The sequence below is a fragment of the Perna viridis genome, chromosome 2, assembly GCF_037379345.1.
Source record: "Perna viridis isolate PV_CMFRI_1.1 ecotype Kerala chromosome 2, ASM3737934v1, whole genome shotgun sequence".
NCBI lineage: Eukaryota > Metazoa > Mollusca > Bivalvia > Mytilida > Mytilidae > Perna > Perna viridis.
This window is the reverse complement of record NC_142446.1, coordinates 55429345-55456299: the sequence shown is the minus strand read 5'-3', so window position 1 is coordinate 55456299 and position 26955 is coordinate 55429345. Positions and strand designations below refer to the sequence as shown.

The window sequence follows — 26955 nt, the reverse complement described above, 5'->3', positions numbered from 1 at the left end:
GTTTTGGAAATATGTGCAAAAAACTACAGTACGACCCCTATATGTTCTATATTTAGTACAGACGGCAATGTTTTTTAACCTATCAAAAATCCAAATGGTCATTTTTTTAAGGATACCCTAAAAAACAAGAATACCAACTTTCATTGATTTTTGTATGACAGTTTCTGAAGAGAAGACTTTTGAAAGTAATAACATAAAAAAACAGCAAAAAATGTCCAAAAAGGGCAATAACTCCAACATGGGTCAACAGATTATCACCAAAATTTGACCACAGATAGATCTCATTATGCTGAATACTTTTACTTTGTCAGAGTTTGGCTTAACCTAGCGGTTTTGGAGATTTATGCAAAAATCTGCTGTCTGACCCCTATGTTCTATTTTTAGTAACGGCGGTCAAGTTTTTTTTAACCGATCTAAAATCCAAATGGTCATTTTGTTAAGGATACCCTGAAAAAAAAAACAAAAAACAAAAACACCAACTTTCATTGAATTCTGTACAGTAGTTTTTGAGAAGATTTTTGAGACTAATAACATCAAAAACGGCAAAAAATAACATCCAAAAAGGGCAATAATTCCAACATGGGTCAACAGATTATCATCAAAATTTGACCACAGATAGATCTCATCATATTGAATACTTTTACCTGTGTCAGATTTTGGCTAAACCTAACAATTTTGGATATATGCAAAAATCGGCTGTCTGACCCCTATATTCTATTTTTAGTTACGGTGGCCATGTTTTTTAACCAATAAAAAATCCAAACCATCATTTAGTGCAGGATACTCTAAGGAACAATCATAATAAGTTTCATGCAAATCTATTCTGTAGTTTAAGAGGAGAAGATGTTTGAAGAAATTGTTAACGACAAAGCAGGTGTATAATAATTTCAGTCCTAAATTTTAGTAGGAAAGATTCACAAGCACGGAGTTGAAGATTGTTGTAATGTCACTGTTTTTTATTCCATATAACGTCAGTAAAATAACAAAAATAACATAAACATGATTTGATTTCTTATCCACGACTTCAGTGTATATAATATGAGTATACCAGTAATAAAATATGAATTTAACCCTCTGAAATGTTATTGCAGTATACAGTGAAACCTGTCTAAACTGAACCTTGATAAATCTAAAAACCTGTCTAAACCAGACACTTTCTAAAGTCCCTTAACATCAGTTTAAATGTATTTTGAACCTAGTTAAACAGGACAAAACTGAAGCAATGTATAAGGGGTAATAAAGGCTCTCATTAGCTTAAAATATAATTGAAAAATAATCAAGAAGTGTTAAAATTGTAAATTGTGAATTTGGAGACTTTAACCTGTAACAAATAAGAAAACATAAACACTTTTGATAATGTTTGCATTAAAAGGACAAAAGAACTGTCAATTTTGTACTTTTTGTCACTTTCCAGTCATTGTTTAGTCCAGGAAATGGTGACAACTTCATATTCAGTGAATACGTTCTTTACTGTATTACAAAATTTATTGAACGTGAAAATATAAAGTTGTTTCTTAGGTATGGGTATAGTTGTCTGAATGTAAATATGTCTGAAAAAAAAACAACAAAATTTCAAATTCTCAGCAGTTGTAAAATGACAAATAATTGTGGCACCATGATGATGCCATTACAAAAAACTACAGACACAAATCATTCTTTTTCCTAATACACATGTAATTATAATTTTGCTATGTTTTAATCAATTATTAATGTTATTACAACAAAGTTGATATTTCTGGGCAATATTCATAGCCTAATGCCCCCCCTCCAAAAAAAGGAGTCAGTTTTAGACAGTTTTCACTGAATAACCAATATGTAAAGCATTCTCATTCAAACTATTACAACTGCACAAAAATGTTCAATGATTCTGCAAACATTGAGCATAAATTACACGATAGGTAGTATTCCAATAATATCAATTAAAGATAATAACAGCGAGTTTAATAGTTAACTTCAAGAAATTGAGTTGGTCTTTCTATTATTGGATGAAATGTCTTTGAAGATTTAAACTTTCTGTCATTTCATAGGTATTTTGATCTCAGTGTGATAGAAAGTTTAAATCTCTGTCAATTATCCAGGTAACTCTAAGGCAGCTCATCAAGTGATTATCATTTAATCATGGGAAACTCTATTCCCTGAAGTTAACCATATAACTCGTTATAATACCCTTTAAAATGGCATGAACACTGAATAAGGAACAATTTTAATGCAGCTACAGTAAAAAATTTAAAGTACAAAATTTGTATTTAGTTTTGCTGAATTAAACTTCAGCAGTCAAAAGCCAAATATGTTATTAATCTCGAGCTATACAAGGTGCACTATGAAGTTAAATTGAAATGTCAAGTTTTTTGGTACCTCTGTTTGTAATTTTCACCAAAATTTCTGGTAATATGGTATATTTCTATGTTAACCTTTAACAGCTAAAACTATCTTAAACCTACAAAGCTCATGGTGGATTTCAGTATAAGTTTCAGCAGGAATTTTATAGTTTATTATTCCATTGTTTTTTTTATTAAGACTACCCTTAAAACTTTTCCAATACACTCTTTAATGTAAATTCCCTAAGCAGGATAAGTTGGCACTTCTAGGAGGTAAGTGCACATTTTCTAGTAAAAACTTTTATAGTTTTCAACCAAATTTTTACGGGAAAGTGTTGTACCTCCCTGGTGGCAGTACCAACAGAAAATTAGCATGAAAGGATCACATTAAGAATAAAAACTTAATATTAGGAAGTTTTTAAGGACACTGACATATCTGTTAACCTTGGGAACATATCACGTGGGAGATATTTATGTAAAAAATCAATTATCTCGTATTTTTCACAGAAAATAAAGTAATTTTGACACAAAATCTTCCACAAATCTTAAATTTTCATGTGGATGATTCTAAATTTTTCAGTGATTTTGTGGGAGTCTTCCCCTAATGAGGGAGAGTTAACAGGTAAGCAAGGATTATTACCAGTAATTATACAAGTCTCTTATGGACAATGGACATTGTGTGGATCATGGTGACATTACTAAGCTAAAAGGAAAGAAGAAAGAAGGGTATATAAACAACTGAATGTCAATAAGTAGTGTTGTACATTTCTATCACTCTCTACAGGTGTACAATTACATTTAGCTTTGATCACAACAGTAACAACTTCATAAAAAAACAACAAAAGTTTACAATAAACTCTACCAAATGTAATTTTGTAAATGAGTATTAAGTAAACAGATTTACAGTTCTATAAAACTACAACTACATGTATCAAAAATCACAATCATTTCATTACAATTTATTTTTAGTACAAAATTTCTGGAATTATGAAATTTGTTCACACAAATTAATTCATTAATACTGAGTATGTTCTGGCTAGATTTAGAATTCTAAAAAAGTACTTACAGATTAAGTGGATACATAACGGCTAGGCCATGACTGCCACTAAAATGCATTATACTCTATTCCCTGATTTGTTCATTAGTAACATCTTTAAATGGAAAATATCAAGAATATTTTTTTTTGTTTCATCAGACTTCTTCCATAATAGTTTATTATATATATAACTTGACTGGATAGATTTAAAACATTTTCTCTTGATGCCTTAAAAAGAAGAAAAGCATTTATCCCCTACAGGCATACAAAATATATTTTAAATACCGGTAATATTCCATATAAAATTCAGTTGCCCCCAATGGTAGGGGTGATTCATGGTGCAAAAAAAAACCATCTAACAAAAAAAAAGCTTTTAAATTTACATAGCCCTTCCTGCATTTTAGATATATATCTATATTTAAAAAGAAAATTCACCAACCACTAAAAACATAACAAATCAAGGGCAATAACTCTTGTAAAATGTCAATTTCACACAAAATTTATATCATTTTTAACAACTCAATGCAACAACTGAATGACAAACTGCAACTGGTCTATAACTTTCTGCATCACCAGTATTAATAACATTTAATTGTAAGTGTTTGTAAGAATCAGGCAAATTGCAAAAAATAAGAAACACGCATGTCCAAACCCCGCTGACTTGACAATATAATTTCACCCAGTGATGCTTTCTCTATTTGAAAAGACCATTATTTGATCTCTGTATCACTGGATTTGCTCAAAACTTTTTTAATAGAATGAGGTTAACTGCCTTGAAATGTTTATTTTCTGTGCATTTAAATGAAATTGTAACTTGATGGGAAAATCATTTTTGTTTTCCTTGATTCTAATAGTCAAACTACACTATCAAAATGATGGTTTTTTTACATACCATGTTTCACCTACTGCCTGATTTTTACAAAGACTTACATATAACGGTACTCAGAAATGAAAAATCGGGTCACTATTAAAATGAAAAGGAGCTTCAAATTCTCTCCATAAAAACTTAAGTACATATACTAAATATTTTTAACCTACCACTTATAATTTAACCTCCTGAGTATGGCAGTGGCATATTAAAGAGTTACAAGGAGGGTGGCTAACCTGGGGCCACATATTAATCCTCCAGAAAAATGTGAAAAACATGCATCATATTTTCAATGTATTAATTCGGAAATATAACTTTTTTTAAAATTTTTTAAAATTCAATTTCAAATGGAGGGGCCAGACCACTATGGGACACTATGATCCCCATATTGATAAATGACAGTTGGCAGTATACCATAATGTGTCCTTCAAAAAAACAGGGATGGACAAAAGTTTCATTGTTAATGAAAAGGGATTTTTAATGATCATTTGATGATATTGAAGAATACATGTGAATAAATCGGTCAAGAAAAAGGTCTTTCATGATAGGATTTCTATTTATAAACAAAATCAAACTGCTTATCAAAAAGAAGCTTTGAGCATCTTGATTAGTAAGGTGATACAGCAAATAAAATAGTTAACTTCAGGTAACAGAGTTTGTCTTCCCTTGATTGAATGACCATTACCAGAGGCAATGTCTAAGGTAGTTAACTAGACAAGCGTCAAGGAGATTTAAACGTCCTTTTGTATCTGATAATAAGTATAAATCTCCTTGTTTAAGTAACTGTCCAGTTCACTACCTAAGGAAATTCTTCAATTCATGGTAATTTAATCAAGGGAAGTCCAACTTTATTCCCTGAAGTTAACTATTTGCTTTGCTATAATACAAAAATAAAATAATTAAATAAACACAACACTTCTATATGGTTTCATAAACTCATTTAAATCTAAGAATTAAAAAAAGTCCTTCATTTGTTTAAAAATTGTGAGATATCTTTAAAAATGAAAAATTTCCAAAACACGGTAAGTTGCCCTATCAAGAGACAGCAAAATGCCATTTAATATAAATAAGTAGTCAATATTTTATAAGTTTGACAGTATATTGATTGTGGCGTTACACCTGAGATCAATACAACAGTAAAGAACAACATCCTGTCTATTTTCCTCCATACTTGGTCAGTAATGTTTCTATCTCACTCTCAGCTGTTTTATCCTACAAGTAAAAAACGTTCCATTATTATCATGTCTGTCTGCAGACATTTCAATCAATTACCAGCAGAACAACAGGAGTGGATCAAATGAAAGGTATGCCAAGCATATGCCTCCTCCCCCAAAAAAATGGGGAAAAAAATTTTGCATGAATTTTTTTTTGTCAAGCTTTGCTTAACCTTTAATTCTTACAGTATTAACACCCACCTCACATGAAATTCTGGATCCACATCTGACAATATTGAAATTAAGAAGTACACTTTTTGACATTACCACATTTAGAAGTTTTATTCAATGAAAATAAAGCATGCCTTTCTTGCATTCCCTTCATCATTAAATGATAAACTCCTAGAAATAGTTCCTAAACAGTTGTGGCAAAAACCTCCTTCACAACACCAGTCTTTCATTTCATGGTAGGGAACCTTGTTTTAAGTACTTCTCTGTCTAAGAATCAGGCAAAAAGTGAATAAGATGTGGCACATGCAGGAAAAAATGGCAAGATTTTATTGAATTATCCAAGTATTAATACCTAATAACCTCCAGAAATTACCATCAAAGTTAAATAAGTCAAATTTAATAGATATGTACTTGAAAAAATGTCAGGAAAATTTTCACAGATGCTTCAGGATAAAATTAAAAAGCTTTCAGTTGTTTTCTAGATGTATTGAATATATTTGTGGCAAAAAAGACCAAATTAAGAAAAAATAATGTGACATCCTTTGCCTGATCCTTATACAGAATGGTAATTAAAGTTAATACAGACTGATGAGTTAAAACTTTCCTTATTGTACCAAAAAACCAAGTATCTATAGATGATAACATTGAAGAAATACTACACCATTCCTACTCATATCGTAGAACATTTTGTATAACAATTGTGGCAGTGGTTTAAAAATAACATAATACTTAATACAACCAGGCCAGATTAATACTTTTTGTGTTTTGTTTGGATGTTCGTAAAATGTATTAAAATTGATAATTGGTACAAAACCAAGTGATTGATTGAATCAAGAATAGTTGTTACTGAATTACAAAATAACACTGAAAACCCAACTTACATCTTGGCTAACAACAGGTACTAAACTAGCTTTCTCTAGCCATTCGACAGCCTCTGTGTATTTCCTAAGTTCTATATAACACTGTAAAAAACATCAGAGATCAGCAAAACATGCCTTATCTTCTAAACATTTTATGCCTAGTAAATGGCAATACTTAACTTGTATAAAAATATCAAGTAGCTGTCTTAGTAAGAATCATGCAAAATCTGAAAAATGTGATACACCCCAAAAAAGGCTACATATTTTATTTTTTGTAATTAAGTTGTTTTATGGGTCTATACTATGAAATGTGTAATTATTCATTCAAATCAGCCTGCTCTTACGAGATAATCAACATTGAAAATTCAGTAGATTCTATTGTATTTCAGCGTCATTTACAGAGTTATCTCCCTTAATTTTGAAATCTACAGCGCACTCTATATAATTTTTATCTCCTAAGAGCACAGGTTATATGAAAATCCACATCTTAATTTCTGTTTACTATGACATTTCAAACAAAATACCAAAATAAAAATATGTAGGCTTTTTTAACCATGAATCACATTTTGCATGATCCTTAGCTGGAGTACTACTTAAACATTATTATCTATCCAACAAATGTTGGCATATTTGAATTTCCCATGTACCAATAATGCCATTGATTCTCATATGGATATGTCATTAAAAAAAGGAGCAAATTAAAAAAAAATGCAGACCTGTTAATGTTACTTTAAGACAATCCATATTTTTGGACAGTCTTATGAAAATGAACTGTAAAATCTTAAATTTTGTATGAAATTAAAATAGGTATTATGGAGAGATTCACAATCCTTAGAGCACAACTTGCAGTAAAAATTTATGGAAATTATGGTGAATCTGGAGAAATTGCTATACTTAGTATTAAGAGGATTGTGACATAGATATTTAAAAACATCACCAAAGGTTGTACAATGTTATATTCTATTCTAAGCAAAATTCTATTCAATATCCTTATAACCTAAATCTTCTCAGCCATCCAATCTTGTGGAACATATCGATATATGGAATAAAAATAAAAGGGACAGAGTGAAGCCTTCTATGTGTAGGAGGCCTAAAATATGAGTAACTCATTTTTTTTTTCTTTTTTATATAATGTACATAATTCGGAAGTGAATACTTGAACTTTTAACCTGGTTGCAGAGTAGGTGTTCTAGAAAGTCTCACTTATCCCTACTGGTCTACATCACCCATAACACAACAAAGTCATGTGGTTACAAATTGCTCTGTCCCTCATGGGCAAACTGAAAGCCTAAAATCATATTATGTACAATAAATATGTATGAAAGAGTAATCAAGGGAACCAAGGTTATAGTGGTAATCAAAAGAATGTAATCCAGGGACAAAGACCAGACATGGAAAACAGACATACACAACAAAGAACATAAAGTAACTAAAATCATACATACAAAGTAACAAAAGCAAATGAGCGACTCAGACTCCACTAAAAACTGGGAGCATGGACCAGGTGCACCGGTAGGGTAAGCATCCTCTGAACATTCTTTATATTTACCTTTCCAATATACAACAGATTTTCTTTCCAGCAATCTGGTTTCAGTCTTTCAGCCTGCAAATGCAAATATCAATACTGTCAAAAAAAAAACAGTCTGAAAAGAAGAAAAAAAATTATGACTCAATATTTCCCCCAATACTTAACTGTGTAGATTTAAAAAAAAAAAATATATCTTTGGCTGCTGCTGGGAAAAATAAATAATTTTCGCACTTGCAGGGAAAAGATTTCTAACTCAAAATCCCAGGCCCCCCCCCTTGAGAAAAAAATGGTCTGTGCCTTATAGTCAATCAATTGCCCTGATATCATGAAAATGCTTTTTTTCTGGCCTCGAATCCTTTAACGGTTCAAGTCACAACCCAAAAATCAATCTCAGCCTTCCTTTAGTGGTATATGGTAAGTTGGTGTTTTAATTCCAAAGGAATCTATACATTTAAGTAATTGTCTGGACACCTAAATGTCTACAGAAGTAGGATGCTGACAGCAACTGTATTGTTGCGATTGTATAATAATTTAAAAAAAAATCAAACTTTAAAAGTTGTTTCCTGGTTATCTTAGTTAATTAGATGTCATGCCACCACTCAGGCCTCAAGTATAATACTTACCTCTAAAAAGTGTCGTAGAGCCTCCTCAGCAGTAGATGTTGGTGGAGTGGCAAATAATGTAGCAGCAGCTTTCCTTTCTAACCATGATAACATATATACCTTAAATCACAATAAAATACTGCAATAAAAGACAACATGCCACATATAATGTTATTTATATTTTTTTCACAAAAGGGCTTGTAAGTCTTGTCACATGATCCCATAAATTCATGATTGGTTTATTGCTAATGGTTAAACGCTCTACAATGAATTCATAAGAATGGCTCCCTATCTCCCATTCAAAAACATTGGAAGGTTACATGTAAGACTATAATCTTTTCAGGAAAACCTCCTGAGTGTAAATTTGATGATAAAGATACGATGCTTTTACTATTTTCACACTATAATTATTTTGGTGATTTCCGCTAGAATCTTGGTTCCCTTGATTACTCTGTGGTAATCACACAAAATAGAAAATTCTGATGCAGCCTGATAGCGAAAACTAAATACATATCAGTCACAAGTTTTGAATGCTTTCAACAGCAATAAATTTGCATTAAAAGAATATAATTAACTTTATGAACCAAATATGAATATGTTATGTGATAGGTGTAATCCAAAAGTTGCTTCAGAGAATTTGAATCTGTTAGTTGTTGGTGGGTTTTGGATTTCTTGCAAATATACATGTATAATTGTATATAAATACTTGTACTCTTAAAAAGTAAAAGATATACTGTGACAGTACAAAATGTACTTTAATTTGTGGATACCAATTTTCGTGGATTAGGGAAGAAACACAAGTTCGTGGATTCTTGAATTTGTGGTTTTGAAGTTTTCAGTATACACATCAATGGAAATCTACTCTTTGTTGGGAACCAAATTTTGTGGTTTAATCAAGAACGAAAACCGCGAAAATTGGTACCCCACGAACAAAAGTACTTTCACAGTAACTATGAAAGAGTTATAGTTCATGAAGGAAAAATGTACTAATTTTCACAATTCCTTTAAACTACAAAATTCTTTTACAGTAAAACCTGTCTAAACCAAACCCTGGATAAAAAACAAAAACCTTCTAAACAAGACAATCTTTGAAGTCATTTTATATCAGTTTTAAGATATTTTTAACCAGGATAAATCGTACACCTGACTTAACTAAAGAATTTCTACAGTTCACAAGTGGTTCAGTTTAGGCAGGTTTCATTGTTCTAGACTGAAGTATAAACAAGTACCACCCATAAAAAAGATAGCAGACGCAACTTCTCACTTTGTTAATGCCCAAAACTGATTAAGATTTTATTTGGTGAACTGCCTGATCACGTACTGTGCTATGTTTCGTATTTCAATTACTTTATTGGTTCAACAAGTAAATTATTTCCAATTATTCAATATAGAACAACAACCACTGCCCCCAATGGAGCCTTAAATTTCATGGTTGCTATCACATTTGTCCAATGAAATGCAAGGTTGTAAGCTACATCGATAAGGTTGCCGTGGTTAAGCATCATGGATATCACATGTTGTCAAAGCAAAACCAATATCGACTGTGTTGGAAAAAGTTCAATAAATCAGCTTTTAACTAATGTACATATTTATACAATTCTTACCCCAAAACACCATCTTCCTAACAGGTGATGATTAGATGGGTCTGTTCTGTTTAGTTCTATTGCTTTCTCAATATGTTCCTGGTGTAAGAAAATAAGAATGTAAGACACATTTATCTGCACCACAGATGAAGACACTTCAAGTACTGTAAGTATTAATATTCACGGAGGTTAGAAAAGCATGAAATAAAGTACCCTTGAAATTGACTTTTTAAGGTATATAACACTTATTATTTTTTTTGATACTGCAAAAATTGATACCAGCAAATTTGTTCACTTGACAGAATCCATGAAAATCAGCAACTAGGAAAATTAATATGTCTACATAATAATGAATTTACATAATGAAAATACATACAAGATACAAATGAATATACCATATGCTGTCCACAAAAAATATAGAAAAAGTGAAATATGTAAGATATGGCATATACTAGAGTAAAAGTGCTCTTGAAGCAAAGTCACATGAAAAACTGTCCAGTTTATTAAATGTGATCACAGTTCGTGAAGCCATTAATAGTTGTAAATTTGCGGATGAAAATATTTTCGTAACGCATTGGGCATGTCTGTCACGATTCACAAACAGTAAACCAGTTCAAATCAAAAACCAATTAAACAAGTTGATTGTAGTTTTAAGAATTCAAAAGATTTATGAAAACTTCATTTACAAAAAATGGTCAGGCACGTATATAGTGATATCCTTTTTCTACATATCTAAATTAACCAAGTAGTATAATACACAATTACATAATATTCATGTTTATTATATTTATTATTTCATTATATTTATTTATTATATCATATGCATATATAATATTATGGTATTCATGTTGAAAAATATAGCCTGTAAGTGTACGAGGCTTAGGAACAGGGCAAAATATGAGGCTTCACAGAGCATTTTTTAATGGCCCGCACACATTACACGTACAGGTTGTATTTAATCTAAAAAACCCTTTTATTGTTTTTATCCTGCAATGAAAAAAGAGATAAATTGCTTTTAAATATAGATAAATTTGTTTAATTATAATTTATCCCTATTGTGCCTCACCAAATTGATTTCACATTGTTACACCAAATGCATGAGGAATCCCCAGCTTTATAATTATTTTAGATAATTATATGGGTGAAGCTTTAAATTACAGGCAAACATGTACATGTACACAAATGCAGCACAGCTGTTTCTGACAATTTATATTTGTATGAAGACAATGATTGCAGGATAAATGTTACTTTATGTCAATTTTTTAAATTTATTTCTACCACCTTGAGAAATTCAATACGTGTATAAAAAATAAAGCTAAGATGAAAATAAAATAGAACATATTAATCTTAAATGCACATTTCAGCTTTTACATCTATACTAACCTTAAATGTATAGCCATTCTTTATTTTGTTCTGTGTGCTCTCATAATCTCCAATACTACCTAGCGTGATAGAGTACCTGTAATGAAGAATATCTACAATAAAACCTACCCAAAACTGAACCATGATTATTCCAAAAACCTTGTCCAAAGAGTTAAAATTCAGGAAAAGCAATGGGCAACACTGTTTTGTTAACACTTACTGGTAGCAGAATTGTTTTGGGGCCAGCTACATTCTGCCCTGTAGAATGAAGGGTTCCTCACCATTCATTGAAGACCCATGGGTGGCCTTGAGCTGACCTTTTTCCTCCCCATGGGGTTGTTGTCTCCTTGACATATTCACCATATCCATTCTCGTTATATGCATAAACACTCATACTTTCATTCACTTTCAGTCAAGCTAAAACTGCTTTTCAAATAAATTTGTCTTGTGTCTGCTTGGTAAACTGTACCTTCTATAATTACAAGTCTTCAACTTGAATCTGTCCATATAGTTTATAAGCCTTTGTTCTTAAATAATATTGAAAATTTCTACCTTGAAAATATAATGATACTTATATCTCTACTGTAATCATTATAGATAGCCCTTAAGACAATCTTAATGAACTTCTAATTTTAAATTCCAATAACAGTTTACCATTTATGAGCATTAGATGATTTTTGGTTGAGATGAAGTGCCCTTTCTGCAGTATCTTTGGCAGTGTATAACATTTCTTTCTTTTTTTCGGCATTACCCTTTCCTCCTTCAATCTGTGCCAGTTGGTAGGTACATTTAGCTAACCTCCAGTGATATTCACAATCTGTAAGGAACTGAAATATACATCAAAAGAAAACAATTAACCACATAGTTTATGTCCATCTGTTGAGTTATCTAGAGAAGAAGACATTGTAATAGTTCAGTATTCTTGGGTTTTATTACCATTACTTCGTTGTCAGGGGTTTTCAGAGCTTACATAAAGGAGTGTTACTTACTGAAGTTCTTTTGGGGATCTCTGAAAGTATTAACTATTTTGTATTTAGGTTATACACTGGTACATTTGTTATGTTTCACAATATCCGTTCTTTTTCTAACATGTAACATGTCCCTTGCAATATATTGTGTAATGGAACAGACACTTGTAACATGTCCCTTGTGTGGTGTGGTGTAACAGAACAGACACTTGGAACATGTCACAAGTGTGACATGGTGTAACAGAACAGACACTTTTAACATGTCCCCAGTGTGACCTGGTGTAATGGAACAGACACTTGTAACATGTCCCTAGTGTGAAGTGGTGTAACAGAACAGACACTTGGAACATGTCACTAGTGTGACATGGTGTAACAGAACAGACACTTTTGACATGTCCCCAGTGTGACCTGGTGTAACAGAATAGAAACTTTTAACATGTCCCCGGTGTGACCTGGTGTAACAGAGCAGACACTTGCAACATGTCCCTAGTGTGAAGTGGTGTCACAGAACAGACACATGTAACATGTCCCTAGTGTGATGTGGTGTAATTGAACAGACACATTTAACATGTCCCAGGTGTGATATGGTGTAACAGAACATACACTTATTACATGTCTGGTGCATTATGTGGTGTTACAGAGCAGAAATTTGTCTTTTGTCCCCATGTTATATGGTGTAACAGAGTAGACACTTGTGTTATGTGGTGTAACTGAACATATACTTGTAACATGTGTGTTATGTGGTGTTATGGAGTAGACACTTATAACATGTCCTGTGTGGTATGTGGTGTTATGGAGTAGACACTTATAACATGTCCTGCGTGGTATGTGGTGATATGGAGCAGACACTAATAACATGTTCCGTGTATTAAGTGGTGTTGTGAAGCAGACACTTATAACATGTCCCCTAAGGTATGCAATGTAACAGAATAGACACTTGTAACATGTAATCTGTGTTATGTGGTGTTATGAAGGAAACACTTGTTACATGTACCTTTTGTTATGTGGTATTATATTAGAGCTGACACTTTTAACTTGCCCTGTGTACACTTGTTACATGTCCTGTGTGTAATGTGGTCTTACAGAGTAGACACTTGTAACATGTCCCTTCTTGAGTGTAGTGTTATTAAGTCCCTGGTTACAGACTACACAAAGTAGTGTTATGCAGTGTAACAAAACATGTGGTGTAATGGAACAGATCACTGTAATGGTAGTACTTTTGCATTTGATGAGGTAGAAAACAAGCAAAAAAAATAGGGTAGAGAGGCGGGGAAATTATTTTATTTTTCAAAAACATTTTACTTTCAGTTAAGGGGAATGCAATCTACATTTTAAAGGTGCTTGAGCCAAAATGGCCATAAAATGTTTAGGGTAGGCACAAAAAACTAGGGTAGTTAGGTAGCAGCTGGAAACAGACATGTTATTTTTGGGCCTAATTTTAACAAGGGAAAACTTTTTGAGATAAAAATTCAAACAAAGGAAACAAAAGTCATTGTACATGTTGTAACAAAGACAAATTTTAAAAATAGATATTTGAATTTCTGTATTTTGATCAATGTAACACTTATTTAAACTCCAACTGGATTATGATCATTAAATGACAGTCTCCATGAGAATCAAGCAGTGGGTGAAACATGATACAAAAAAAAAAAGCAATCATCTTGAAGTTACTATTAGCAAAATCAGAATAAAATATAAAAGACAAGATTTTCCATATAATTTTGGTAAACTGAGTTATAATATCATTGAAATGCACTGAAAATAAACATTTCAAGAACAGACAAACTCTGTCAAAAATATCATTTTTCTAACATTCCATTGAACAATTTCTGAACAAATCCAGTGATGCAGAGATCAAATAATGGTCTTTTCAAATCAGAGAAAACAATCTTGAGTGAAAATATATTGTCACATTGGTGGATTTTTGACATGCATGTTTTTGTTTTTTTTTCCATCTTGCCAGATTCTTACAAAAACTGACACTTAACACTTAACTTTTCTACTGATAACTTGGGCTGTGTCTGAAGAACTTTTATAATTTATGGTAGGAATATTTCTTTGGTTTTTGAAATTGTATCATTTTCAATACATACATGTACACAATGTTAATATGCAACAGTTAGACATTATTGGATAGTTTCATCAACAGTCTTTTTTTAGATTTTTAAAGTTAACCTTAGTAATCCCAGTAATAACTTGCCAAATAATTTCAGCCTATTGCTTATGTTACCAGGGCAAATGACATGAATATTTTGATTATTGAATCCATAGGCTTCCATGTATTTTTTTTTCACTGACAGCTTCGGCTGTTACTCAGGTCACATTGTTTATCTGAGTATAAGGGACCACTCAAAATGACCAGAACACACATAGAACACTCCACTTCAAATACCAGGGGAGTGAAGTGTGGTTCATTTTTCTGTTAGTGTCTTACCCCAGTGGTAATGACTATATGTCCTCTGCAACACCAAAATAGTCCTTGAAACTGGCACTAGGTTTACTTTAAAAAAAAATTCTCTTTGAGTAAATATTTCATTTTAGCCATCTTTCTGTTTAGCATTCTAAAGATTTTTAGTACTTGACAAATTTCACTCTGAGTAATTATTGGAACTGACATTCTTGTCCTATTCCCGAGTATTGGCTGAAAATTAGTGTCTGTCCTGTACTACTTTTTATCTTACTCAGATCAAAGTTCATTAGGAATACTTCAGCATCACTGAATATTTGGCCATATACAAATGTACATGTACCAGTTCTCAACTGCTTTCCAATAGATAACTCACCTTAGTTTTATTATTCTGTAGAAGATCATAAGCCTGTACCTTTTCAGCATCACCCCCTTCCAGGAATGTATCAACTTGCTTATAAACATCAAAAGCATCAGCACTAGGTACAACATTAGTAAAATCATCTCCATCATCTTCACCCTCAGTTGGAGTTTCAAACTCACTTGATCTAGAATAACACAATAAAGGGTTGGTCTATTAATAGGACGAGAAAAAAAACAGGATGAGCATTTTCTGAGACATTTTTGGCTATAACTTTATGGCTTGGGACACTTATACCAAGATATGAGTAGGAAGGAGTAAGCTTAAAAACCTAGTTAACAGAGACCCAACTGCCCGTTTCGGTTTACAATTTGAAGTGTTGAGTTCAAATGAACTTTTTCACAATATGATGCTATTTGAAGAGATAATTCTTTGAAAAGCTATAAGTTAGAAGCGACATATTTCTGAAATGACGTATGCAATTAGAAAGTGATTGTTTGAAATTTTAACACAGATGCACAGCATGTGTAATACGACATGAGGGGTAAAACAACATAGCAGTGAATTATTAACGAAGTCAAAAGTACAAATAAAGCTTTGTTCCTCACAGGTAAAGTATATAATCAAATTAATTTACATCACCAACACATCAAAATTAAGAATAAAAAAAAATACTATCACCCTCCTACAGCATCTTCATAGTAATCAGTTTCATCCCCACTACTGGCAGCAGCAGAGTAAAAACCTGATCTTTTCTTTCTCCACCTTGATTTGCTCTCAAGTTTCTCGTTTAATGAGTCAATTTCTGCCTTTAGATTTTCTATAGAAGTAGAAAGTCGCTGAATTTCTCTCAGGAAGGTGCTGGTTAACTTTAAATACAGAATGGTTCCTCCCATACCTATACAGAAACTAGTTCCTAAAACTGTGAATAAATGGGAATTTTGTCTTAAAAAGCTTGACATGTTTCCTTTATCGAATCCTATCAGATAATGAATCGAATTAAGAAAGAGATTCTTAGTATAGTGGTGAGCGAAATTTAAACCGGAAGTTAGGCCTACATGTAATTAGGAACTCGGACTTTTTCTTGTAGCCAAAAAAGTTCGAGTTGTTCCGATTGTTTTTAATTTGACGGGAAAGCAAATTTGAAATATGCCATATCTTCTTGTTAGCACACAAATTAGACTGGTAAGGTATAAGATAATGTATATTATATTAATATAATGGAAGACGCATTCATTTTTAGGGAGTATCCTGTATCCATATGTCAGGCAGGGACATTCAACTCCACAGAATGAAGATGACTTACAGTTACAAGTTATGGTCATTTACATGTGATGTGTTTTGGTTGGCAAAAATTCCATGTAGGTGCATGAAGCATTAACTGTAAATTGTCGTAACTTATTGGTTTTTAAGATAATCAGAAAATCTCTTGCTTTTGGTTCCTAAAATTTCACCCTAAAAAATCTTATCCAACACCCCCAAGATATAAATTGCTCAGACAGTGCCTACAAGTCACAGAAATAATAGTTTATTTTAAAATATAAATATGTTTACAAAAATATTTTTTGAAATAACAAAGTTAATTGTCCACATATCCTGTTTGTGAATTGTGACAGACATGCCCAATTCGTTACGAAAATATTTTCATCCGCAAATTTACAACTATTAATGGCTTCACGAACTGTGATCACATTTAATAAACTGGACAGTTTTCTATTTCTGGCTAGGTGTAGCCAGTTAAGTACTCAGCGTGCCAGATACATTTGTACACTGCTAGTATTGTGGTAATTATTACAAGGATACCAAGCAGCTCTTCTCTGAACCTACAATTTCTATCATGGAAATAGACTCTTAGGTATGAGGATCTAAAAATGAGCAGGAGTACTCAAGCTTTGGGCTTATAAGGGTTTGGTATGCTCAGCTTTTTATGTGCTGGTTTGATGTTTTCAAGTTCCTTTTAAGAAATCCAAGTATTTTATTTGTCCCCCGCAATGTGTCACGAGGGGATTGAATGATTTTTTATGGCCCTTTGACTTAGAAAATTTCAGTGAATTTACAGTTTTCTGCACTTTTTTGTCATGCCTTTACCAAATTAATTTTATATTTTGTATGTAGTCTTACTATGAGAAGTTACAAACTAAGTTTGACAGTGGTTACGGTTGAATGATTTTTATGGAAGTTACGGCAGTTGGACTTAGAAAATTTCAATGAATGTAGTTTCCTGCACTTTTTTTGTAATGCTTTCACCAGTTGATTTTAAATTTTGTATGTAGTCTTACCATGAGAAGTTACAGATTAATTTCGATTTTGGTGACAGTTGATTGATTTTTATGGAAGTTATGGCTTGGACTTAGAAAATTTCAGTGAATTTAAAGTTTTGTGTTTTTTGTTTTTGTTTTTTTTTTCGCGGGGGACATTGGAATGCTGTTCTTTTATTAGCTTTTATATTGATGTCATTCATGTGTATGTTCCATTTTAAGTTTGATTGATTAAATTGAAGAATGATACCAGGGTATTTTGCAGATGCAAGTTAATGAAATAGGCCTGTAGTATATTTATGTTTTATACCACTTTGATGGGGGATATATTGGTTTTGGCTTATCTGTCTGTCTGTCCATCTGTCTGTCACGAAGTTTGTCAGCGCAGGTCCTCTCAAACTACTGAACGAAATTTTAAGAAACTTGGCATGTAGTAAGAACATCATATGTAGCTGTGCATATTACAGGAAATTTTGATTCGTACGTGTAATTTTTGTAGGAGTTTTACACATTTGAACTTAGAAATTTTCCAAAAATCCTTAGAAATTGCCTTGTCAGCATAACTGCTCTAAATATTAACGAGCCAAATTTTACAAAACTTGGTATATAGTAAGAACATCATATGTAGTTGTGCATATTACCAGGAAATTTTTATCCCCTAATTTTTGTAGGAGTTATGTCTCTTTTAACTTAGAAATTTGCCAAAAATCCTCATTAATTACACGTAAATGAACCAGAGTTTAAGAAATGTTGTATATAGCATCTTATGCTGTTGTGCATATTACCAGGGAATTTTGATCCCCCAATTTTTGTTGGAGTTATACCCCTGTAGTTTTCTGAAACTACTGAACCAGTCAGCGCAACTTCTCTGCAGCCTCTCAACAGAATTTTATGAAGCTGTTCTGGGGACATGGTTGATACTGCAAGTGGATCCAGTTCGCGGGATGGGGTCAAAAACATGTTTTTACAGACAAAAACAAACTTTACATGTAATTGTTTATGTATATCTCATTTCTGATGGACAGGGGCAGCGTTGCACATCAGTTGCTTGATGGTTCTCTCGATGTTTGTGATATTGTTAAAAGGAGATAGAGGATAAGTGCGATTTGCATCTGCATTTTTTTCAGAAGATTACCATTAATGTTATCTGTAGCAGTTGGTTTGTGAGGATTGATTTTGTTAAGTAGTTCTTGATTCCAGGTATCTAAATATGGATATTTACTTCCTTCTCTGTTTGTTGTGAAGATCTTTTGTCAGAGGGTTGTCTATACATTTTGTAGTAGGAAGATATTAAGTTCTTTTTTGAACCTGTTATGTTAATTTCAGCCCATACTTCAACGACAGTTTTGAATTTCTTTTACTTCAAAACTTACGAATTCTTGCCTATAGTAATGAGCATTCTTGCTTACAGCAATAAACACACCTCATGTACATTGTAGCTTAGATTATTTGTGCTGGAGTTTCTACATGTACTTTACATTTATTCTTATTAAGGACCTTTCACTTTTTTATTGTGGAAATGCCATTTAGGATGCAAAAAAGTCCAGTTCCCTCAAGGACCTTTCACTCTTGATAGTAGATATGAACCCCTGATCTAAAAGCTTAAATTGAAGCAGGAATCACTTTTTAACCTTGCATGCTTTAATTTATTTTTATCAAAACATGCATGTTTATTTGTGGTGTGTTTCATTTTCAAAAATTAGAAACATTACATCATCTTTGAATATGAGTTCATCTTTAGCCATATATGCAAGTGAAGCAAAGCACATTATATGTCATACTTTTAATTATTAATATTTGTTTACAATTAGGTCTATGGAACTAAGATGTTGGGTTAGTCTTTTCCTGTAAGGAATTATAGCCTTGTTTTGTCAAGTTATAAAAAGTGTCATAGATTTCTAATAGTACTAACTTTTCATAATTTCAAACCTTTGCTGACATGATTAGACTTTGTCGGGGAGACATACATGTATTTTTTTTGGCTTTGTCTGTGTGTCCATCACTAAGCTTGTCAGTGCAACTCCTCTGAAACTATTGAACTGAATTTATGTAACTTAGTATGTAGCAAGAAAATCATATGATTTGATACACCAATTTTTGTAGGAGTTATTCCCCTTTGAACTTAGATATTTGCCAAAAATCCTCATAAATTACCTTGCCAGCGCAACACCTCAAAAACTAATTTTATGGAGCTGTTCTGTGGACATGATGAATACTGCAAGTGGATCCAGTTTGTGGGATGGGGGCAACGTGTTTTTGCAGACAAAAACAAACTTAAATTTTTCATTTTTTCAGGAATCAGGTCCAACTTTTGTCGGTGATGAATGGAGTGATCCTAAATTAATGGAATATCTAGGTGCTTCCAAGATTAAAGCTTTGGGCAACAACTTGTAAGTTTATTTAATCTAAGTACTCTTCAACATTTTTCGACCTGTCAAGAGGAATACAGGTAGTTTTGCTGAAGTTGAATTGGCCTCGAGAGGAGTTTACCTGCCCTGTTCATACATGTCATAAATGTTTGTTGGACACAGACAAAAAAAAACATCAAAAATAAGGAGGCCCAGGATAAATTCTTTTTGCTCATCATAAAATTTGCTTGCCCCAAGCCAGCGGGACTGCTTATTTAAACCCTGCATACACAGTAAAATGTGCCACATACATTTATGATGAACATATGGTGCTTGAATTGTATGATTATCATATGATACTCGTATATTAATTTTGACTTGAAAACATATGATAGTCATATGTTTGTAAAAAAAAATATGATTATCAATATGTAAATTTGTTCTAAATCGCTCTAAGTATTTTGATGAAATTTTATATGAAGGTTGGACATGATGAGTAATTTATCATAATGCTATTTTATTCTTTACTGACATCGTGATTTAAGATATGCATTTTACTTAAATTTTTTAGTGAATTGACACCAGATTGTAAAATATTTGTATGGCATCTTTACTTCATATTCATGAGTTTACAATTGGTATGTACTTTCTTTGATATTTTTTTCAGCTCTGAATGGAAAACAAATGATTCACCTAGAATTGTCCTTGACAAGTTAGAGAAGAAAGGTTACAAGGTCATCACCATGACTGGGGTTGGACAGACCTGTATATGGACACTCAATAAACCGGATGTTTCAGATTAAGTTTATGATAACTCCTCAGCTTCGGAAAACAAATGTTCTTTTTAAGATTTGCTTTCATGGTGCTGGTAATGAAGCAGAGGAACATTGTTTTTTGACATGTACCGTATAAGGTGATTCGATTTTGTGAAAATATAACTGCTACTACATATTTTTATTAGATGGAGTATACAGTTGTATATCCAAGATTCTGTTTTGTAATATTTTATTTTTTATGATAATGAGGAATATATCAAAGTCACGATTTTTTATAACTCTGTTTGATTTTAGTGAAAAGGCTTAAGATTTTTTATAAGTCTGATTCACAAAAATACTTTATTATTTGTTGATGTTAAGTTTTAATAATAATCAAAATGATTTATTTTTAGTTGCTTTAAAGTTTGCATGAATATGTTTTGTAGAATCGAATAGTTCATTTTGCAGTACAATATTTAAGTATTTCTCGATCTAAGAATCAGGCAAAATGTGTATAAGATGTGATTTAATTGCATTATCCAAGTATTTATACCTCATAACCCCATAAATTTACCGTCAAAGTGTTTGTAAAGTTTGCCTTTTTAAGACATTGATAAGTCAATTTAGTTGAAATGCACTACGGAAAATGATGGGAAAATTTTCCTTAACTTTTTCCTTACATAAGCAGTCAAAAAATATATATGTCACCAATGCTTCAGGATGAATTTAAATAGCTTTTCAGTTATTCTCTAGATGTATTTGGATATCTTTAAGGCAAAAAAGACCATATTGAGAAAAATGATGTGCCACTCATTACCTGATTCTTACACGGCATGGTACTTAATGTAGAAAAGAGTCAGATACATACACATATATTGACTTATGTGTTTTATTATTTTCAGATCATGTAAGAGATAGGGTATTATTTAGTTTTGATTAGATAGATTTATTACTTATTAACTTTCAGAGGTTCAAATTGTTGATGGTCCGAGGCTGGGACCACCAATTTCTGCTCTTGGTCCTTTGAAATTTCATTAAATTACCTTCATATGTAATGGACCTTTAAGACTATTCATTGACACTTTATTGAAAACTTTTGGTTGTTCTGAAGTGGACCATTAATTTGAAACTTGGAAAGGTCCAGGACCTACTTGTAACAGTCTTGAAAGTGATTTTGAACTCCTGAATATTAAGATTTTAAACGTTAAACTTGTATATGATTTGACCTAATTCATATGTTTAGGCCAAAAAAAATGTGTGTTTCTTATTACACCTTTGATAAAAAAACAGGGAGGTTGGTTGGATAGGGATATTTAAAAAAAAAAATTTGCATAGTCTTTGAGAGAAATATTCTGACTTAAACAGTGTTTATTGAAAAAATTGGTGGGTAGTGTAATAGGAAACACACACCTTTGGCCTTTGTTTTATTTTTTAACCCTCAATTACTATACTAACGACTATTAACAAATTTGCCTTTGATGAATGCAATTGTTAGCCTTTATTTTTCATAGCTACTAATTTTGTATCTAGGTTTTGTAACAAGCACAACATAATATAATTTTACTGTAGGCACGAGACCACAATTAATTTTCAAGTGCATTTCAATATACACATTTGAGTAGATTAAAAAAATTCCACTGGTGCAAACTGAATAAAACTTCTCTGGCCCAAAGATATGTACAAACAGGATTTTATATATAAATTGTAGAAAATTTTATCATCATTTTCTGAAATTAATACATATAATTCGGAGATGGGGTAAACATGACAAATGAACTGAGTTAGAAGTCCTAAATTTTAACCTTCTTTCACTGAACCAAATCACAACTTTTAGTCAGAATTAATTAATGAAAAAAAATCCCATGTAATTTTAACCTATTTTCTACCAATTAGAGGCAAAACTTCAGCAAATAAGTTTCCAGTAAAAATATGAAAAAATGTGGAAGGAACCTACTACCAAAGTTGGAACTATATTCGTATACAACGAAAACCAAGGGGAATTGTGTTCTTGTACCTGTAGGCTTTGTCTACTTTGGACTGAGCTGTTTGCATTTAAATAGTGACTTTGCCATCGGTGATGTCTAAAAACTTCCCAGAACACTTTCTTTGCACCTGCACATTTGTCACAAACCCATTGTTGATTATTCTGTGTTGCATTCTAAGAAGGCAACACAGCATAATCAATCCTGGGTTTCCAACAATGCACCTTTGTAGATCTTGTCTATTGCATGAAGCATTTTGATTGCGAGAAAGGTTTTTTGAAGTTCCTATCGATGTTAAATAGGGAATCATAGTGCTAAAATTTGATGTTTTAACAGTGATACAGTACTTGTAGATTGTGTATGAAATTGGCACTTTGGAATAGTTATCTTTCTTGAATTGGTTTGATTTGGTTGATTTGGGAGATAATGTATGGTTTTCTCAAATATGAATATCATAATGCGGAAAGAACATGTTACGTAAAAATATAGCATCTGTAGACTGAATTAGCATTGTTTGTTTGGTGGGTTTTGAACACCATGAATCACTCTAGGAAGTGTCTGAATTTTATATGGACTAGTACTTATTTTAAAAAGGATTTTACATTGCTTAAAAATGAATTTAATATGTCTCTCTGCATTTTTAAGCAATGTTTTTTATACAAGTTATCACTGGTGAATTCTTTTATTTTTACTTTGTGACTTGTTTAAAATTGACAAAGAATCTAAAGTCTAATTGAATTTAAGTGTATTCAAATGCTAGCCTGACCTTTACAAGGCATGTTTATGGAAAAACTTTAATTATCGGTGAATTTTTGTAAAATATTTTGGAGCAACAATTTTAGGTAGTACTGTTTTAATCTATCCAGTTATTTGCTCATGAATACAATTTTGATTATTTCATGACAAGGCAAACTGTTTTGAATAGATTTTACTGTGTGTTGTGATTAACATGTAATATACATTCCATTTACAGTTTTTTTTATTGTAACAGCCTTTCTGATTGGCTTGCTCTCTTTGAGCAAACAAGATTATTTTGTATAACCTGTTATTTTGTAACTTGGTTTGGTAATGTGACACCATTGATTGTCCACATTCTGTGATAATCCCAAACATACCTGTAATACTGTTTTGATAGCAAATCCATTCCTAATATTTTGTACCTTGTGGTTAATATGTACATGTATAAACTTATTTCGTATAACTTGCTGAAAATTGGAAGCATTCCTCATAAATCTCCGTTTCCTAAGAAAGAGGCCATTGGATAAAAAAATGGCAATTAGACACTCACCACTGTGGCAGCTATATTTTACTTCAAAAATAAAAAAAGATAATGAATAGATACAGAATTCACTGTCTAGCTTACAGAATCAAATAATACTCGTGCAAATAATCAATTCAGGGTAAATAACTCTTTAATGGAGTGTATTTTCCTCTCATTTATTGTACTATTTTCCTATACATGTGGTATTTTAGAGATTTAACTGTGATGAATTATAGTATAAGAGTCCCAAGGGTCGAAATGTGCACTCAGCAAGGAAAATGAAATAAAGCTTGCTTGTTGGGCTTCCTAATTTTGGATATTTTTTATTGTTCAATATATCATAAGGGCAGGTAAATTTCAATCTGGGCTAGTTCAATCTTGGCAAAACTTGCCCACTTAACTAGTTGGGCATATTTTCTTATTTCTGTCCCTGAGAGACAATTTTTGTCTGACATAGTCTGATTAGTGGAATTTTGCAAGATAAGTTCTATATTATTTTGTAGTAATGGTCATTGCTCTTTGTATATGTTTTTTGTTTTAATGTACTTAAGTTGTGATTTTTAAATATTTTTTTCATTTACATTGTTACTTTTTACAGATCTTTATATTGTTTTACGGTTTGAGGTTTTAAATACTATAATTAGTCTTTCTTTTCATTTATTGTTGAAATGATGATAATTTTTTTGTACAAAATGTAGTACCCGGTAGTTGTGTAAATTATTGTAAACAAATTCATATTGCTGATAACATTTATACAGTAAACCTAAACCGAACCCTGAATAATCTGAAAATCTGTGTAAACCGGACATTTTTTAAAAGTCCCTTTATATCAGTTTAAAAGCATTCTACACCTTGGTTAACTGAACATAAGTCTTAATGAAAAAAATTTTGAAGTTAAAAAGGAGTTGGGTTTAGACTGGTTCACTGTACTCATTGGTTAAGGATGTCTACTGCTCTTTTTAAGAAGGTAGACCTAGGGTAAGGGACCTAACTCTTAAAAATCATTGGAATGTTTATATTCAGCATTTTACATCCATCTCATGTATGCATCAAAGTAACTGTGATTGGTTTCATTCTGTTTCAGATGAAAGCCTGATAGGCTTTGGTGAATTGAATATGATACAAACATATCACTGATTTCAAGAGTTGTGTCTCTTATCCTAGGTCTACTTCCTTGATAATAACAAGGGTTTCAAGAGGTAGTGAAATCTTGTAAGATCTTTCATGCTAGAACAGTATGATAGAAACAAAATGTTGGGTCAGTGCGTTTGTTTTTGCGATATAAGCATTTCAAATTGAAAAGAAAAGTGAAATGGATAAAACCACTGGAGTCTAAACATCTGAACAAAAAAATGGCTTAAAATGACCAGTGAACATCCCTAATTGAATGACATAGATGCAATATGCTTGTCAATTTATCCATTTAAAAAACATGCTTAAGAATGCATAGGATTTATTGCTAGTGTTATCACTTATTTTTTTAAAAAGTTGCTTCATTGCTTTTTATTTTTAAAAAAATCAAATCTAGTCCACAAATTTTACAGGCATGCATCTTCCTTGTATTTTTTTAAGTACAAGAAAAAAATTATGAAAGTTTGAGAATAATTTTTTAGTTGCATTAGAACAAATTATGGTACTTTTAAGTTAGTAAATAGGTTTGTCAGTATAATATACAAATGTACTTGTTTTTTATATACATGTACATGTATATATATATATACAAAATGTATTTAAAGTCAAATAATCTTACCTCCAAACTTCATGGTGAGCTTTGACTATCAAGCATTTTGTTTCAAATTATGTGTCTCTTTACTGCTACTAAGATCAAATGGACTAAAGTGTACTAACATAAATGTATAATATGTGTTTTTGTTGATAAAAAATAAACAAATCAAAAGTCAAAATGAAGCTCTGTAAGAATCTGGCAGTGGATGAATAATAGTGGGGGAAAAAACACACAGTCTTTCCACGAAGTCTTATTCAAAATGTTATTAGAAATTCAGAAATAATATTCATTTCTTTTTTAGAGGTCAGTAATTCAGTGTTAAATTTGAATGAAATGTATGGTTTTTCCATCATCAAAGGGAGATAACTCACTTTTCCCCTATTATTCTAGTGTAACTTCGAACTTGTGTAAAATGTAAAAAGGTAAATATTTTTTTTTATTCTGACCAAGCTGAACAAAAATTAGCTCCCCAAGAGCTTTAAATAAATGAACCTTTTAGTAATCTTTTGTCCTGGTTATTCACATTGAAACTTGGGAATGCCAGCTTAATTCATAAAAGTAACAACAATGTTTAAAGTGATTTAGTTGGACCATACCAAGAATTACAAGTCCAGAAGTTGTTTTGTTATATATTCATGTTAAAGATTGATATTGAAACCAAAAACACTGTAAGCAGATGTATACAAATTGAATAAGCCCAGTTTCAAGTTCAACTCTGAACATGCATATGCCTTGATTTTTTTTATACCTTGTAAATTATCTCAACAATTCTGATTAACATTTGATACCAAATTCTTATTTTCGGTGACAATCATTTAAGTGTTCAAAAGGAGCTGTTTTCATTATAAACATTTACTATGGCATCCATTATCATATATGTCAGTATATAAAAATCTTACTTTCATCTGAAGTTTCTACAAAATGTATTGAAAAGTTATCAAAAAGTTGTAAGATTTAAACATCAAATCCTCAAGATAAATTATCCCCTTTATACAGGTATTTAACAGTGTCTACCTGAATTCCCATCTGCAAATGCTGCTTATCTTTCAAACAGTCTCATCAACTTCAATTTAAGGGTTAGAAAGAAATTACATTTGCATGGTATGTGGACAGACAGACAATGTGGATCTTAAATGACTAATTAAAACTGTCATTGCGTAAAACAGTTTATCCTTAAAATATTTAACATTCCGTGTCGAAGATTTTGATATAATTCTTATTATGAGGTTTACATTTGTGGGAAAAAAAATTATATTCCTGTATCCTGGATACCCTATTTATATGTGTTTTATTTTTGTTTTGTTATTCATCACTTGGGGTGACATTAAAAATAAAAATGAACTGATA

At 31.7% G+C, this 26955-nt stretch overlaps 2 protein-coding genes across 2 annotated transcripts; one reads left to right on the top strand and one right to left on the bottom strand.

Moving 5' to 3' along the window:
• Positions 1 to 935: 935 nt before the first annotated feature.
• LOC148626116 (regulator of microtubule dynamics protein 1-like) lies at positions 936 to 16352 on the bottom strand. The gene is made up of 9 exons (XM_088569765.1): positions 15960 to 16352; positions 15294 to 15465; positions 12197 to 12369; positions 11564 to 11639; positions 10202 to 10279; positions 8619 to 8717; positions 8017 to 8070; positions 6489 to 6569; positions 936 to 5434 (listed from the first exon to the last, which is right to left on the bottom strand). Exons 1-9 carry the CDS (start codon positions 16238 to 16240, stop codon positions 5378 to 5380), a joined length of 1071 nt encoding a protein of 356 aa, XP_088425891.1. The 5' UTR covers positions 16241 to 16352; the 3' UTR covers positions 936 to 5377.
• On the top strand, positions 16328 to 26955 carry LOC148626115 (GTP cyclohydrolase 1 feedback regulatory protein-like). Its single transcript, XM_088569773.1, has 3 exons — positions 16328 to 16463; positions 19832 to 19926; positions 20552 to 26955. Exons 1-3 carry the CDS (start codon positions 16428 to 16430, stop codon positions 20685 to 20687), a joined length of 267 nt encoding a protein of 88 aa, XP_088425899.1. The 5' UTR covers positions 16328 to 16427; the 3' UTR covers positions 20688 to 26955.